A 13,321-nucleotide genomic window follows, 5' to 3' on the forward strand; every position below is an offset into this window, starting at 1 on the left:
ACTACATGTTAAGTTAATGATCTTTACCCTTTTATAATCATCCAATTTTTGTTCATAAAATAATTGTCACAAAGGGGGGGGGGGTTGGTATTGACTAGACACTAGAAATCATAATTTTAATTCAGCTCTTTAGTTTTCGTTTAATTCTCACATTAGTTATTTAGTGGCTCAGCAGTAGGCCAATTATAGTTGAAGACAGGTCCACACGTTTGGTTGGGGTGACCATCGGGAACTGGCACTTGGATCTGCATCAGCTTCTTTGCTTGTAGTTGCATTGCTTCCATAATAGTCACTGCCTCTGTGATGCTATCAGGGCTGCCATTGAAAGTAGTCTGCAGCGATCTCAGCATGGAACGATAGATACGATGGAATATCTTAGCCTCCCTGTACACGTGTGATCCCACAGGCAGTCCATTCAGTGATGGATTATTTCTCATTGGCCAGACACCCTCCGAAACAAACTCAATCTCGGCCCCTTTGAATTTATACGAATGTTCAGGAGTCGATTGAATGTGATGTTTGCAAGCGAGTTGTTCAAATTTGAAAAAATGAGCAAGCTGCTGAGTGCCTTGGTAGGTCGGATCCTCTTGTGTACTTCCTTCTCCTTGTTCAATTATCATCTGTATTGCTTTCTTTGCTTCTTTTATGTTGGACACCTTCCACAACTTACTACCAACGTCGTGTATTTTCCATGGCCAATGTAATTGCTTATTCAAATTTCCAAAGTTAATTTTACCTTCACGATCCAATTGCACCATACATTTTTGGATGGTGCTGTAAAAGGCTCCAATCGTAAGTACATTCAAGTCTATAGTTTCGTCGTGGAAAGGTCCCTTGTAAATAACATCGTCTGGAAACTCTATCATCATGAATACGTCCGCAACATGTTTAGGAGAGGCTTTTTGCAGTGTTACAGTTAGACCGGGTAAAACTCCACCGGGGAGATTAGAGGGAAAAGATTGAGGAATCACACTTGGATCGTCAATTAATGGTTGTCCTCCGATTGCAATGAGTAAATTGGCAGCTTGTGCCAAATGCAACATTTCCTGCATGACAACAGAGCGAATGGTGTCATAAACCTCACGATTGTAACCATCTTTGATCGAGTAAAGAGCAGTCATGTACGGGGGAATAGTTGAGAACTCAAGTGCAATGGCTGTTTGTAGATTCTCTTTAAGAATATCAACTGAGCAGTCTACTGTACTCCATCGGGGAAGTGAGGAGGAAAAATCATTCAGTGATTCAGAAACACTTCTTCGTGAAATATCGGAAAAAAGTCTCGCAATCTCGGAAGATGCGAGTGTGAGTATATCAGCAGCATCATCATCATCCTCATCAGAATTGACAAGCAATGACTCAGAAACATACTCTGCCTTGCTTTTCTCCTTATCGTCATATGCAAAAACGACCTGCTCACAGAATTTAGGCGATTCGTATAGCCTGTTGTCGACGTCCTGCCAGTTTCTATAGTGCTCGGTAGTGTTCAACCAGTCTAGAATCATCTTTAATTTAGTTGGGGAGAGATCTCTAGTTGCAGGCATGTAGCTGGGGTGGTATATGTCCAATGACATTGAGTATATGAGCATGTGAATGTTCCATGGTTTAGTAACATCGTCATAGTCGCCCAGTTTCAGAATATCACTCATTATCGGATAGAGATTCTGATATTGCGTGAAAATTGGTTGTATATCAGTGTCCCAGAAATACGGAGTGCTGTATTTTACTGGGCTCCAAATCAAGAAGACGAGCTGATTTCCGATGTTCGTAGGAACACATCGATCACATTCGCTGATGCATTCTTCAGAGCAGTAACCAAACGTGAACAGTTGTCCATCAAGGTGAATATCACCTCTTGGGTTACCCACATCTCCAGCCTCGAACTTAAAATATGCTATTCCATCCTCTGGATTGGTCTTAACTGTGCTCTCATATACCATCTGATTACCACTTGCAGCAGGTCCATTTGGACTTTTATCAAACAGAGTAACTGAGGTCGGATTGGTCGGTGAGACACCGTAATGCTTGACTTTCATCGGCACGGTTATTGTATTGCCTTCCTCCATTCGATAAACGTAGTAGTCCATGGGGCGAACAAGACAGGGGGTCTCTTCCAGTATAGTATATACGCAATCATCTCGAACCGCGGCATCACTATGCTCACTGCTGCAAATTGGATATTTTGAGCCTTCAACAATTACATCTGGGGAGGTCACTATGACAACTCTATGCTGTGTGCTTAACAGTTGTTGCTGACTGTCAGTCAGATAAAAATCTTGAATTCCTGCGGTCAATAAATACCAGTTTTCTTCCATGTAAGGAATTTCCCCAATAATCTCGACATCAGAGTTAGTTGCTAATGTGCTAGTGCTCTCTGTAATAACACCAACATAGAACCGAAACAAGTGACAAATAGTTCCTTGAACATTTATTGGGAGCGAATTAGCGAAATTTACCGTCATCTTTTTTCCAACTACATCGAAATAAGTCGTACTCATCCAATCACCAACATCAGCGCAAGGATTTTCTTTGGGGATCTCCATCGGGGGATTTTTAGAACGAAACACCATCATTCTGTTTTCAGGAAAAGACAACGATTCTCCGGTCTCGGCTATACCAATACTGCCGACAACATTACCGTATGAAAACAAGTCTGCCGTTGGTGGCCTGGTAAAGTTGTAGACTGTGAACATTACTGATAGTTTGTCTGCACCTTTAAAACGATTCAGCACATTCGACGTTATACTATTGGACCATTTTACATTTTTGATATGTGATACGGTGTCGGAGGCGACAATTTGTTGAAGTGGTTCCTCAGATTTAACTTGACGAGGCCATATATCACGTGTGATTACAGATGGGACGAAATCTCCAATAAATGCGTTTGTAGTCTCAGCGTTATTTGGATCCCAATTAACACCTAAATTCATGCCGTATATCGTTGAAGATTGCTGTTGATCCGGGTCCACGTCCACCAGCTTAGGAAACGCTGATTCAGGATTATTGACGATCGGCAAACCAATGATGTCATCATCTTTAGAAGTGGTCAAAAGTTTGGTCCTCCCATCAAGTTCGGTCAATGCTACAGAAGTAACAACACAATTGATCATTGCCCAAGTATTTGTACCATTCGGATTCCATAGCTCATTCAAGCCCTGGTTGGTGGCGCTTGAAAAGAGGTAGTTGAGTCGAACGTTATTGTTGGTAGCGACGTCGACTCGAAATTGACCAACGAAATTGATTCTTGGGGTTTGCAGAAATGATGCAGCAGCTAGCTGGAACCTGTATAGTAGTAAGGTGTATATGAGATCTATCATAAAGTAAAAGGAATGTTAAAGCGTGGAATTTTAGGCTTATAGTGTGCTAACACAATCAGTACAATGCCAAAATACTAGGTAGCCATATTGATGTTTTTACTGAATGGTTTTTGTATCTCCAGTTTGCACACGATCCTTGCCAGATCACAATAGTTTGATCGCAAAGAGTCAAATTTTCTGCTGATTTAGCTCATTCGCAAAAGTTTTTCACCCGCAAAATATTCTAGTAATACGGTAGGAAATAGAGTATTAGGAGAGACAGTCCTATCATAATAATTATTGGGCTTCAGGTTAACCTCGGTGAGTACAATGTCATTAATTATCTCATGGATAATCTCAGTGGTGGTGTTCCCATGGAACCAGACAGTGCAAGTGCAGGTGCGTGGCTCGTGTATGCATTAATATGTATCTGAAAGATATGAAGAGATACTGATATAAGTATTACAGGCTTTACACTGTAATAGCACAGCACTCCTGAGCCTAGTCGAGCACGCATTGTATGCATTACTCTCATCAATCTCTGACTGTCACTCATGATAATAATTATAGATCGACACGCATAACTTACAGAATATATACTGTATTTAGGCAACCAATGATTATTCTAGATCTAGTCTGCCTATGTCAATTCAGTTATTTTGAATTGAAAACGTATTAAATGCGGATAAGTATCTAGAGCAGCATGCATGTAAATATGAATGTATCTGACCTACCATAGGAGCACCAGTAGCTGCACCCATTGAAACTTGTGCATATTCTTCTAGTCTGTCCTGTAGAACACAATAGACCAGTCACCAAGACAAAAGCCAATCTCAAGGAGTGAGTCAAAACTTTGTGAATCAATATGGGGGTGGGGCTCAATCTGCTGTCGAAGACGTATATAATGCCGAATTTCAGATATTGGTAAGAATTGTCCCAATTTATTTTTAGTTTTCTTCATGCACAGTAGCCTCGAATCCACGCCGATTTTAATCGGCGTGGATTCGAAGGCTACATGCACAATAAACTCTCTTTTTGTATTAACCAGTGGAATCCTTTTGCTCCTTCAAGTCTTCTCTGCAACATCACTGAAAATTCAAGTCTACAACATCTATACAAGTCAAGTCTCCCACCTCATTTCATTCCGATCTAGAATCCCTGCAACTGCCCCCCCCGCTATCTACGGCACTGATACTGCAGTTTTACAGTATTAAAATGGCTGTCATTATTTTAATACTGACCCACACATTCAACATATAATAATAACGTGAATGACGTTGTAGAGTTATGCTCTTGCCGGATTTCTTGTTTTCACACTTTTAGGTGTTTCCCCCGGCCAATCCTAGCAATTTTTCATATTGCAAATGTTTACAGATACCTCTATATGGTATAATTACCATAATTATAGATGGTAATTTCTGGGGGACTGTGGTTTTCGTGGTTGGAGCTCAGACCACGAATATTTTACCCACGAATGAAGCGACCTTGCCTATACCTTTATACCTGCAGTGCAAGCAGCAACCACGAAAATATTATCCACGAATCGAAGTGGCTAAATATTGCTCAACCACAAATGTTTTGTCCCCCAAAAATTACCGCTAATAATTTATATAGCATATAGATAAGCTTGAACCTTCAGATTGTATATACAGTAGTCTATAGCTGGCACAATAAACTTTAGCTATAGCACTGCTTACATGCACTTATGCAAAATTAATGCTGCTTAACACTTACAGGAAACTATAGGCAACCCACATTCAGTAAGTTGAGTTTTGGAAAGTTATCGAAATGATTGGTGCATGTAATCCCACATCCTATAGCTATAGTTCATAGAAATGATGTAAGTTCTTTACAGAAAAGCTCCAAAATAGGAAAGAGGAACTCTGATGTAACCCATTACTGGTAAATTGTAGCTAGGTCATTGATACTAAGAAAATAGTTAACCACATGTATCCTATAATTATTAGATAAGCACCAAAATAGGAAATGACAGCAAATTCTGGTAAATTGTAGCTACTGCTAGGTCATTGATACTAAGAAAATAATTTAACCACATCCTATAGCTATACATAAAATTAAACTACATCTAAAAACAAGTGGTATACCATGCAGTCTTCACCATAAGTATATGCTGATCTATTACGTATATACCATGCATGGAAACATAAGCTCTATACCATGCATGCATGCATGTGTTAAAACAAGAGATGACTAGCACAGCATAGACCCCATATTATCGTCGCACAAGTATAACATTAAACCATAAATAATGGCCGTGCGCACATGACTCTATCCATGGATTATAAACCTGCCTATGTACCATTGACTTCTCTGTTATAAAGGTGCCACACTGTATAGGGCCTATGCTATAGCATAATTCTCACCAAAAATTGTGCCTATTACGCCGATTATAATGTACCAACCCTATATACCTGTCTCATAATACCCAAATTACTTCAGAGCTACCGTTAGCCTCGTTCCCAGGCCGAGTTTTGGCATTGATACGGATGGGTGAATAACTATTAATTTTGATAAAAAAGTGTGGTATATGTGACCGTTTCAGTGTGCCTACCGCATTTCATTTGTTACGGTGTAGCGCTCCATTAGAGAAAAATTGACATTGTATGTAGTGACGAGGCTAAGCTAGCGTTAAATAACAAAGCACTGTCACGCATTGCTATGCAAAGCCCATATAGATGTTATCTTATAATTATAATGAGCAAACTAGTTTGTTTCCCCTCAAGATTGATGTAATATTTACAGGGGGTTCATTGAAATTCTCATAATTCCCCTTTTATGTTTACCACAATTATTTGCATATAAATAGCATGCATACAGTTACTTGCTCTATTAGCTCAGGACTGCATATGCTTCTCTTGCATGCAATGAAGCTTCTTATAGCTGTGGCTCTGTTGGTTGTTGGACTCTCCCCTAGCCCAGGCTTCAGTCAGTTTGGTGATGGCTCTGGACAGACCACTGAGGCACTAACTGATGCAACAACTCAGAAACCAACTGAGGCAACAACTGAATCAGATAGTAAGTCACTTACTGAAGTGCATGAGATTAATGAATTTTTATGAGCCACTTAATAATTATCTACCCCTATACTGAATTATAGTCCTAATCCCCACAAGTTGGTTGTGACGCACGCTTTGCGCTTAGCGATGATGCTCATCAAAAGCAGTATAGATATGATATATGCATGTGCATGTGGCATTTGTACAATCACAGAAGTTAATTTGTTGATATCAGATTTCAGAGATCTATAAGCATCATCGATATAATTATTACAACCTTCTATGCAACACTGTAGAGAAATAATTTATTAGATCTATCATAGCTACTGTATAGTTGAATCACTATTCAATTGCCAATGAGAAGTTTTATCTCTGAGTTTGCATGATAATAGCTTCGCTTAAAATGATCTTGGCATCCCTCATAATTATGCCTCGATGTGCATGCGCAAGCTAGGTATACGGTAGTGTGTCTGTGTGCAGGGGCGTATAGCCAGGGGGGGTGCTAGGGGTGCTCGAGCACCCCCAACCAGCCTGAATCAAGTACAAATCACAGAGAAATGTATCTGATTATCCAGCTGAGCACCCTTTTCTTCCAAATCTTGCTGCAGTTAGCTATATAGCTGATAGGCAAGCAAAATGAGTCAGTCTCTACACTGTCAGCTAATGCAAGTAAGAGGCTTCTATAGTCATGTTTTCATTCGTTGGTTCTCGAGTTATGCTTCACCGGCCTTCGAAGAGAAAAGAAGACCTGCTACTGACTGCTTGCGCATGCGCAAAATTACTGTATTTTTTCCATAAAATTAATACTGAATTTATATATCAGAAAAAATATCCTATACATGCACAGAGCTAGCTAGCTATAGAGACAGAGCTGTAGGTTGTATACAGCTATTTTCTTTCTGATATAGAGTCGGTAACAGTAGTATAGTAGACTTTCACCAAAGTTAGTGTTAGATGGGCGTGGCCTGTCCATTGCATTATAGGCTCTTGTCATGCAGCTTTCACTCCGTTTAGATGCCAGATGATTGTCATCCACATGCAGGCTGTGAGTCTTTTGTTAATTAACATATAGCAGGCTAAGGGTAGCTATCAAAGGAATGCTATCGGATGGGCTAGAAACCTTCAATCGAACTTTCTATCTACTTTCTATCTACTTCCTTCAATCCACTTCTGTTTGTCGTTTGTTTTACTTCCAAAGCCTCCGGGATACCGGGGTGAGATTTAGCGCATGCGCATGCAAGCAGTCGATATCAGGCCCACTTCCTTGATGAAGTGTAGCCTGGGATCGAGGCTAGTCAAAACCTGACTAACCTGACTGGTGGCTACGGTCCTGTATTGGTAGCTGCAAGAGTGAGAAGAGAGCTGCAAGGCTCTGCTCATACAGCCATTAATTTTAGACTTGGACTTTAGGCATAAATCGTTTTTAACAACAATCATGAGTCATCATTACCCACTCTTTAAGTTTTGGCCTGCATGCAGCAAAATCAAATAATGCAAAGATTATCGTATCAAAGCTAGTAGTAGCTTTTAGTTTATGTTATGTAGCACAGCACCTGTGGTGCTTTTAGTGCTTCACGGTCTTGCCTGGAAAATTCCAGTCAATTCGTGATCCAACACTCGGGAAACCGCAGAACTCTTAGGGCTTGGCATGCAAGCCTAGCTTATTACATAGTGCTTAAATAAAAACAGACACAGCGTAGTCTGTAGTCTAGTGCGTGGGCTAACCACAAAGCTATACAACATAATTATGAAGTCAGGACTCAGTAGCTTCCTAAAGCCACAAAACTAACCAATTCTTAGAATGCGGATCATGTAGAGTTGACTCATGATTCACAGTAGACTAAAACACTAAAATTACTACCCGTCTATAATAGTACATTGAGATATATAATTATAACACATCTAGCAACACTTTGTTCAGTTGGTACTGCTATATGAATATCTATAACTCTGTCAGTCAAATTTTGTCTGAAATGATATATGCACTGCCTGAATGTTCAGTGCTTTTTCCTTTATTAATAGGAGTTGACAACGTCCTAATCAATTACAGCTATGAAAATGTCTACATATTCATTTTCTTCGGAAATTCATTTGACAAAGACTTCTACCAGCTGTTTAATCATGATACACCGTGCTTTTTGAATCAACTTGTTTTCAGAAAAACAAACACAAATGAAATCTTCCAAACGGAATACATGGGTAGTTGCAAGTACTTCGATGGCTTTGTCATTCGGATCACTATGAATCCTAGAGATCATCTTAAGCTAATTTTGGACGAGTTTATTGACACCAACTCTACTACACCCTTGGGCTTGGAAATGTACACTGCAGATATGCTTGGAGCTCCGTTCAATCTTCGAATAGAACCAGAAAACGCCATTGAGTGTGACGTGAGATTGTCCTTGTCTTCATATGTAGGGATTATTGACACTGATTATTGGATCGATGAGGGGATTCTTTTGATTCATATCTATTCTTTCATTGATGTTGCGACTGTCAATCCCAGCAAGCTATCGCTCTCTCGCAATAACTATCGGGATGCAAGCAACACTGTTAACATTATGGGTGGGGAAATATTGAACCGGTCGCCTGGCTTAACATCATCTGTGGCTATTAGACTGACTGCTAGTGATCAAGATCTTCTTACGAGCAAAGGAATATGCACTGGTGGTAATAAGAGTTTCAATTACGACTGTTACCTTAGCATAAAATCGGGATTTGCTGCTGCGTATTTTGGAGCAGAGGTTTATCCTACTCGCTATAAAGGTTATACTGTCAATAACATCCAGAGAGCTCCTACAGGTGAACAGAATGTGTTATAATTCTCCATGCATGTTGGATATTATACAAGTGCACTTCTAACTTGATGATAACAAAAATATTTTACAGATTCTGAGCCAGTGACTATGTCTATTCAGCTGGAGTATGTCGATGGGTTGACTTTGAACTTGACGCTCGGTTTAGGTCAGCCATTCAATGTTCGCCAGTCAAATTTTGCTCTGGGCGAGAGAATTATCAGGTCAGGCAAGAGAAAATGTATAGATTAGTAATTCTTGAACATGCGTGCTTACACAACACCCCCTCCCTCCCCCTCCATCCATCCACAGTGTGACATGTACTAGCAGGGACACTAATGAACATGTGAATCCCATGCTGGAGATTGACAATGGTGCAGTGCCTATTCCATCTAGCTACATCCAGAATAATTGGCCCAGCTCTACCACCTTGAATGCACCCAGGGGGCTAGTTGAGTCTGGTTTGCAAGGTTACTACACGTGCAGGACAGAGGGAGATACATTCCTCAGCCCTCACATTCTGCATTCCAGTAAGTACTGTAGAGTATTATAGACGCCAGAACAATTTTGAGTGAACAAATAGAAAGGATCGAGAAAATCATGTTAGCTTTAGATAGCAACAATTATAACTTAATTGGATTGGTTCACTGAGAGCTAATAACTGTTCACTCTAGGTACTAGGAGCCTTTTTTTTTACGATAATTTATAATTATAGCACGTATATACAGAGCATTGTATGTATAATTATATATGTACTCATAAATTATGTACAAAGTATAGCAACTCAAGTTGGGCTTATTTGTTTGACAACATCTGTTGAAATGTGCTGTAGAATCTGCATGCATGCACTGTACTTTTTTCCTGTTGACTCCGAGTCAGTTACATTGTGTTTTGGTTTCTCTCCATTCAGATTATTTTTACATCTTTTTCTACCAAGGATCCTCTGCTACAGCTGATGTGCATGAAGACATTGTACTCCGCTTTGCACATGACGACTTGTATGACAGTCAGTTTGCAAATTTTGGCAATCGGTTCTATGTTCTTAATGCTGCTGACAGATATAACGAGGTACCTTTTGATTATCATTTTGAAATAAACACACCATTTCCGTACCATGCTGAGCTGCACATCAACAGGACACAGTTTGACTATGAGGGAGAGTACTTCATCGCATACGATTATTATTCTTTAGGTCCACATTTTATTATTGATGTCAACGGTAAGTTTTGTATGGCTCTAGCAAATCAGATTAGATGTATCATAACCATGCATGTAATCTTCCTGTATCTCGGTTTCTTACATATATATACACTACTGTTCCAAAGAAGCTTCCTAGCATAACACTCTATGACGGAAGCAAAACATGCCTTGAGGCATTATATAAGCACTACTGGGCTTGTGGCATTTTTATGTTGTGTATTAATTAAACGTATATAACTAAATTGGAATGAACTTTGCTTGTGTATTTTCCCGACAGAACCTGAACTCACTCTCTACCCACCGGTCCTGACTGTGCTCAGCTCTGGCACTCCCGATACAACCGCCTCTCTCACTTGTACCTCTGACAATACAAATGTTCCTGTGCTGTTCTCTGGAAACTACAGTTTAATGGGCATCACATCTACCTACCTGGATGACACCAACAGCTCTGTGAGATTGGATTTTGATCTGGACAAAGACTTGATTGGCATGCTAGAGGGGATGGAGTTCACCTGTGAGGCCAGGGACCCAGATGACTTTAATTCAACTGTATCAACTTCCAGCTCTACCTTCCGGGAAGTGTCAGGTAATGGAAAATATCAGGAGGTTAATATTACAGTCCATTCATTATTATTGCAGCACCATTGTCTCTCTTTGCCATTGAACCTGACAGTGATCGCAAGCAACTTATGGATGGTGCGATGATCAATACAGCCAGCTCGTTTGAATGTCTGTGGCATATCAATCCTACACGAACGGATATCAAGTCCATCCCTGGGACATTGCTCTGGAGAACCAACCACTTGGAGACAAAAGTAGAAATGGAGTTCACTTCAGACGCTAGTGGTAAAGATTTTATAGTCACTACACTCGAGAATGGTATCACTCTGAATATTCTCGGTGATTTCCTTGGAAGTGTTTCGTGTATCTATGGCGATGACAGTGTAAATATCAACGTTGCCACTAAAGGTAAGTGTGTAGATACTCTATTATACATACACCTATAACCTCATACAGTGAGTGACCTTTACCACTAACTACGTACGACCACAATTATACACTTGGGCAGTTCAGGTCCTATAAAAGGGTGCCCAGACATGTATGCAAGTGGGTACTCAATGTCAAAAACATAGCACAAGAGCTTCATAAAATGAATCTATACTATTTCTCTACGATGAGGATCGAAGTATATAGTTCATTGATCCATGCCAGATTCAATAATTATATTACCGTATATAGCTAAAAATTTCTGCGGCCCAAAATTCTGCGAATAGCTGTAAAAAAGACATTCTGCGGATGATATTTCTGCGAATTAAACTTTCAACTGTTAAATTAGGCGTGGTTAATAAGCATTTGCGGATAATAATTATTTCTGCGTTTACTCATTTATTCGGAGAATTCGCAGAATTTTTGGGCCGCAGAAATTTCTAGCTGTATACGGTAATAATGAAGGGTGTGTATAGCATTTTTTATACCTTGAACGAGCGTCATTCACCTGCATGTATAAATGATGGGTACAGGAGTTTTTAGAGTTCACAAAAACAAAAGGCAGAGTATAAGTGAGTAGGAGATTATTTTCATAACAAATAAGCCGAACGTCTAACACTTTACTAATAATTATAGCAACTGTGTTGTTAACAGTACATGTGCATATGCTATATATTGTGTATGCTGACAGGGTTACTCTCGTTATAAAAATTATATACCCCCCCCACACAGGATGAATTCAAGGGCAACAGAAGAATTAATTATGTAACAGTAAACTCGTATAATTTCAATTTAGCTGCTTATAGATTATTCTATATGCATTATTATACGTTGAGCTTGACAATTAAGATCGTTTGTACTGCATCCTTCTTCTTCTTGTCAAAAATGAGAATTATAAGTATGTTCAGAACTGATAAAGGGTATAGATGTATAATGTGTTGTATTATGATGATTGCTGTCATAACTTGTATTACCATTGGGTTGTACGTGGGATTGCATTTGTGACCAAACAGTTGCTGAATAATCTTCGACCAGCTCCTGTAACTTAACATTGTGTTTTCCCTCTTCACATGCATACTCAACAATATCTTTGGTTCGAATTTATTCCAACTTTCCTCAAGGTAGAATCTATAGGTTCTCTTTTCCCGTAATTTCAGAAAATTACTATATAGCTGCTTGAACAAAGCTATAAATAATTATACTGTTAATGCAATAATAGTGAACTTACCTCAGTCAGTGGGTAAGTACATCTATATATTGAGGGGCGATCCTCTAGCTTGTAAGATCCCAGCTTAGACATAACACTCCCTTAAGTATACGCTTTGTTTTGGACCATTCCTTTTGAAAAGCAGTGGTTTTGTCTTTGGACAGATGTTGAATCTAAAGATTTGCTTGCTCCATGCTTGGGTATAATAGCTCAAATACTAGCCTGAGTCTACAGTGCTTGATTTGTGACGCATATTCTTTAGAATAACTCGACTCCATGAACTGAACCCTGCATGAAAAGAGTACATAATTTACTTCTAGTGCCTTTTTTATATATTGATGCGATAATTAACAACATCAACTTGCATTGTCGTTGGAAAAATGCAGTATAGATAGCTTACACCAATAATTGGAAGTGATGAGACATGTATGTTGATCTGCTGATGTATATAAAAATTATACATAATTATGTGCGAAACCATACTGACAGGAAAGTGTCCCTAAAGCTCAAATCTACTGACGGACATTCACAAGTCCCCACAGAGCTCAACAAGAGTTATTACAATTCTCCAACGTCCCATAGTAGCGAGTGAGTACAGAGACTTATACGTATACAGTCTATCTGCACGACAATTGTTTTGCAGCAACTTTTTAGCCGAGTTTTTGCATTTATATCGGATGGGTGAACAACTAGCTATTAACTTTTTCGACCTATAATTATAGCGCTCCATTAGAGAAAGATTAGTCTAGTGACGAGGCTAAGCTATATCATCAAGAAATGAAGCACTGCATGTCACACATTGCTTATACATGTATTAAAGCC

At 39.4% G+C, this 13,321-nt stretch overlaps 2 protein-coding genes across 3 annotated transcripts in view; one reads left to right on the forward strand and one right to left on the reverse strand.

Annotated features, from left to right (window-relative positions):
- Positions 1-42: 42 nt before the first annotated feature.
- LOC135334757 (uncharacterized) lies at positions 43-4,201 on the reverse strand. Its single transcript, XM_064530042.1, has 2 exons — positions 4,028-4,201; positions 43-3,279 (listed from the first exon to the last, which is right to left on the reverse strand). The coding sequence occupies exons 1-2, from the start codon at positions 4,066-4,068 to the stop codon at positions 153-155; spliced, it is 3,168 nt and encodes a 1,055-aa protein (XP_064386112.1). The 5' UTR covers positions 4,069-4,201; the 3' UTR covers positions 43-152.
- Positions 4,202-6,143: 1,942 nt separating this feature from the next.
- Positions 6,144-13,321, forward strand: part of LOC135334430 (uncharacterized) — an 81,348-nt gene continuing 74,170 nt past the window's right edge. For both annotated transcript variants that reach the window (XR_010394283.1, XM_064529589.1), the window contains exons 1-7: positions 6,144-6,329; positions 8,333-9,112; positions 9,200-9,329; positions 9,418-9,635; positions 10,016-10,324; positions 10,583-10,891; positions 10,945-11,274. Coding sequence is in view for 1 of the 2 variants with exons in the window: in XM_064529589.1 (XP_064385659.1) it covers positions 6,161-6,329; positions 8,333-9,112; positions 9,200-9,329; positions 9,418-9,635; positions 10,016-10,324; positions 10,583-10,891; positions 10,945-11,274 (2,245 nt within the window). In the remaining variant the exon portion in view is untranslated. The remainder of the gene's footprint in view (positions 6,330-8,332; positions 9,113-9,199; positions 9,330-9,417; positions 9,636-10,015; positions 10,325-10,582; positions 10,892-10,944; positions 11,275-13,321) is intronic.

The sequence above is a fragment of the Halichondria panicea genome, chromosome 1 (genome assembly GCF_963675165.1).
Source record: "Halichondria panicea chromosome 1, odHalPani1.1, whole genome shotgun sequence".
NCBI classification, from domain to species: domain Eukaryota; kingdom Metazoa; phylum Porifera; class Demospongiae; order Suberitida; family Halichondriidae; genus Halichondria; species Halichondria panicea.